The sequence below is a fragment of the Penaeus monodon genome, chromosome 36 (assembly GCF_015228065.2).
Source record: "Penaeus monodon isolate SGIC_2016 chromosome 36, NSTDA_Pmon_1, whole genome shotgun sequence".
In the NCBI taxonomy this organism is placed as follows: Eukaryota; Metazoa; Arthropoda; class Malacostraca; order Decapoda; family Penaeidae; genus Penaeus; species Penaeus monodon.
Window position 1 is genome coordinate 18,785,541 of NC_051421.1, and position 4,858 is coordinate 18,790,398.

The 4,858-nt window shown below is 43.2% G+C and overlaps 1 protein-coding gene across 1 annotated transcript; it reads left to right on the forward strand.

Moving 5' to 3' along the window:
* The first annotated feature begins 2,101 nt into the window (after positions 1–2,101).
* Positions 2,102–2,824, forward strand: LOC119595556. The gene has a single exon (XM_037944672.1). It carries the CDS (start codon positions 2,102–2,104, stop codon positions 2,822–2,824), a length of 723 nt encoding a protein of 240 aa, XP_037800600.1.
* The last annotated feature ends 2,034 nt before the right edge of the window (positions 2,825–4,858 follow it).

Sequence of the window (4,858 nt, forward strand, 5' to 3'; positions counted from 1 at the left end):
CTTCAGGTTGACAAACTACCTTTTCACAAGGTGTTTGGCAGCACCTGTGGTTAAGGCCAACCCCACACCTTTAGGATGTCCCTTTCCAGCATCTTGCGAGTACCTTTTGGAGGGTTGTTTACCTGTGAAACCATTTTCCACAGGCTTTCTTTGGACAGGCTCAGGATTGCTTTGCTTGGGCAAAGGGCAGACCTGTTTAGCAGCAGTGGCCCTTGTGGATGTGGTGGTAGCTGTCACTATTGAGGTTTTTGAGACCTTGCCTGACCTTTCCAAAGATCTTACTTTGGGAGGAGTCCGTTGGACCAGCTCAGGATTCCTTTTCCCGGGCAAAGGCCGGACCTGTGCCTTTGGTTCAGGGGCATTCTGTCTAACAGTGGAGGCTCCTGTGGATGTGGTGGCCTCTGGAGCCTTGACTGATGGCTCCAAAGACCTTACTTTAAGAGGAAGAGTCTCCTCAATAAACCCCTCACTTCTACTCTGTTTCTGGTGAAACAACTCACTAGAGGCAGTTTTAGTATTTGAGGACTGAGGTCCAACTTTAGTGGCAGAGTGTGATGCAAGAATAAAGTGGATAAGGGATGATGGGAAGGACAATTTTCCCTGGCCATAATCTCTTGTTATCATACTCAAACTGAGCTACATGAAGCTATTAGATGTTGCAATTCCTTCCATTTTGTACTAATTCCCTGTCAGTTCAACTGAATCAGGTTATCTTCACGTTGACAAACCCTTTCATAAGGAATTTAGCAGCCCCTGTGGTTAAGTCAACCTCATACCTTCTTCAGGCTTTCCCTTGGCAGCATCTTGAGCCTTTAATATAGATGTACACCTGTGGAACTATTCTCTCCAGGCTTTCTTTGGACAGGCTCAGGTTTTCTTTGCATGGGAAAAGGCAGACCTGAGCCTTTGATTCAGGGAAATTTTGTCTAGCAGCAGAGGCCCCTGTAGATATGGTGACAGTTTGATCTGCCACCATTAAGGCCTCTGGAGCCTTGCCTCCGAGTATCCTCAAAAGGCCGGTGAGCAATTAGATAAAATGGCTCCCAGGTATACCAAGGTTTATGAGAGGGGATGGTGCACCCACCCCTGGTTCATTCCATCTTGAACTAGGGAGACCTCCAAATGTGTTTGTCGTGCCTGGCATCCTATATTGCTAGGAGACAGGAATCCTGGAGGTTGGGCAATGCTTCACTCTGCAGCTAGTAGGGTGCAGCATTACCCACTTTGAGTATGCCTACAAAAGATTATTATGAAGGAAAATCGTCCAATTTCCCTGAGAGGCAGTGCTGCCAGATTGGGGGAATTTTCCCTAGTTTTGGGGAAATCATGATGTTGATGGGGAAATGGGGAATTCAGGCCCATTTTTGGTGAATTTTCATATGCGACTTCGAATTTACTAGAAAAATTGGGGATTTTCTCTTAATTTGGTAATTCTTCAACACATCAAATTAAATAATGTGATACATAATAACTTTAACGGATTTATCTATGGGAATATTATAATTTTAAGATGAAGAGCTATCCACTAGTAGGAAACGGACGAACGATGAGGGAGCGGACGCGTCCTCGTCCTGTATGAGTCACGAGACACAAGCGGCAAGTCAGTAAGTGAGTGACACTGACACCCACACCACTGGCCACACAAGTCACACAGTTACTGTCTGTGTCACTGAGGTGGGGTCACGGTGGAATTGTACAGGTTGCCTTCAACACCTTACAGTGGTATGTTTATTGGTTTCTAACTGTCTGATATTTGCGAAAGAGTTAGGATATAATGTTAACCTATGGATTGGAAGAAAGAGTACTAATGATATGTGTCGTAATTCGGTGTTATTTGGCAGGAATATATCTATAAAAAAATGGATGGCTATCAATATGTGCTTAGTTACTTAGTATCATGTCACAATCTTGATAGTAACTAATATTACCTAACAGACTAGGCCTATACTGTACCATAAAGCATTGGCGACATTAGACAACAGATTCACTAGTGTTAACTTTGAAGGACATGAAATGTTCCTTGGTGACAAATGATTCACTTACGAAAGAGCTCCGGTATAATTAACGTATTTTTTCATTTGGTACAGTTGTGAATCCAGTCATGGCGGATACCGATGATGATGGATGCGATGATCCAGGCACTCCCCCCAGGGCAGTAAAGAAAATGAAATATTCTCAGAAATATTCATGTAACTGGGAATCACTTCCATTATTCAAGGGTTGGCTGCAACCGAGTTTGAAGAGTAAAAATAGAGCTTATTGCAAAGCCTGTGATTGTGAACTTAATGCAAAGAAATCCGAGCTAGAAAAACATGCAGATGGACAAAAACACAAAACAAATGTCAGTAGTGCTGCCAAACAACCTACCCTATTGTCAATGTCATTTGCAAGAGGACATTCATCACTGGATAAAAAGGTGAAAAAGGTGAAAGAAGACCTACCTATGAGTATTATGACACATTTACTCCTACTAATAAAATCTGTATGTAGTGACTCAGAGATTGCTAAACATATTGCATGCAGTAGAAGTAAGACTACTGCAATACTAAAGAAAGTAACTGGTGAAACTAGCAAGGAAGAGCTGATCAGCAATCTAAAAACTCAAAAGTTTTCAATTATTGTTAATGAATCGACCGACAAAGGTTGCACTAAATACTTGTGCCTACTTGCCCGTCTGATACATGGCGGTAAAGCTAATGATGTTTTTCTTGGTCTAGTTCCTGTACAGGAAGGAAGTGCTCAAAGTTTGTATGACAGCGTTGTTAAAGTATTTGTCGATAATGCGATTCCCAACAAAGAGAACATGATAGGTTTTGCATCATAGCTAATACTATGATGAGAGCTCATAATTCCTAATCTGTTCATTATGAAATGCATCTGTCATTCATTCCATTTGTGTGCCTCATATGCTTGCATGACTCTTCCAAGGGCAGTTGAGCAGCTGGCAAGGGATGTTATATAATTATTCAATCCATTATGGGCAAATCGAGGTCTTAGGGCGTGTTTTGTGTGTGTGTGTGTGTGTTTATTTGTGTGTGTGTGTGGTGCAGGCATGTGTAAGGGTATTGTAAATTATTGTTAACGGTCACACTTATGGTAGTAACGTAGAGTGGTATTTTATGAGTAATCCTGACATAGTAAGACCGCTATACACCATAGATTTGGATTTTCCAATGGTTATATGGTAGGTGGAATGGTAGTTCAGGGGAACTCCATATTCCATTGAAGCTACAGAGTGTGATGTTTATCCTATGGTGTAGATCAGCCTTTAGGGTTTTGCGGGGCACTATAGACAGTTTGTCTCGGGGACATAAGGGTTGATAATCTATAGGCCTTGTAAACAAGGACACCATTGTGCTCTGGGCTGGGTCAGGACAGTCAGGAGAGGCCAGGGCGCTGGCGTGGCACTTGTGCCGCAGTTCAATACTAACTGTCGTCGAACACGAACGTTCGTGAGGGTTTATCTTGGGTAGATTTTCCTAATTCCGGTTTAAATGGTACTGAATTCCGTGTGACCATACGAAGTAGACGAGACATGGGTCTACGCTCTTCGTATTCTCCAAGGGGGGAAATTGGACTCATCAGGAGACGGGAGAATTCACTTGTAAGTAAGTACACCATTATATGTATAAAGTTATTTCATATGTTTATAATAACCATTTGAGATAATTATGAAATAAGTGAAATATACAAAAAGAGGAAGTCACACGTAAAATTGGATGTATTATTCTTATAACAAACACTGAGCCCGTTCCGGGGATAGTGGAATAAAATATATTATCCAGTGGCCTGTACACAGGAATATATTTGGGTTATATTCCACTTATTACCCTCCTAACTCAAGGGAGTGTCTAGGGTGGTAAGAGTAATATAACATCAAATAGAGCGTTAGGCAATAGTTGGTGGCAGCTATTGGAATAAATATAGTGTTTAATAAGATATAATACAAAATTTTAAGCAATTTTTCTCAGAAAAGCAGCTCTGTAGACGACGAGCACCAAACGAAGAGTGTGTGTTCATATGTGCGTGAGTACGTGACGTCACAAGAGCGAGCGAGAGCGTGATTGGACGCGTGGTATGAGCGTGGTAAGTCCGCGAGAGGAAAGAGTGAGGCTCATTGGCTCAAGCGAGAAAGAGGAGAGAAAACGGAGTGTGAGTGGCGCAAACGCGTGAGGGAAGCGTGACGTCACCAAAAAGGGGAGTCTGAGAGTGGTGACAGTTGAGTAAAGATCAGTGCCAGTGCTGCCAGATAGGGGAATTTTCCCTAGTTTTGGATAAGATAAGTCCAATATGCGAAGCTTAGCCTCGCCCGGGGTTTGCTATGAGGGGAGCCCGGCCTGTGTCGACTACTGCCGACTCGCTCACGTGTGTCAGCTGGTGCTGACTCGGCTGAACCTAGTCCTTACCCGCCGTGGTGCCCAGCCACAGCAGTAACCTCCGGGTGACAGTTGTAACTTCTCGCGCCTGGGCAGGGCGCGAACCGCCGACCCCTCGGATGAGAGGCCGAAACGTTACCACTGTACTAGCCCGGAGGCTCCTAGTTTTGGGAAAATCATGATGTTGATGGGGAAATGGGGAATTTAGGCCCATTTTTGGGGAATTTCCATATGCGACTTCGAATTTACTAGAAAAATTGGGGATTTTCTCTTAATTTGGTAATTCTTCAACACATCAAATTAAACAGTGAGACACATGATAACTTTAACGGATTTATCTATGGGAATATAATAATTTTAAGATGAAGAGCTATCCACTAGTAGGAAACGGACGAACGATGAGGGAGTGGACGCGTCCTCGACCTGTATGAGTCACGAGACGCGGCAAGTCATTAAGTAAGTGACACACGAGTCACAGTCAC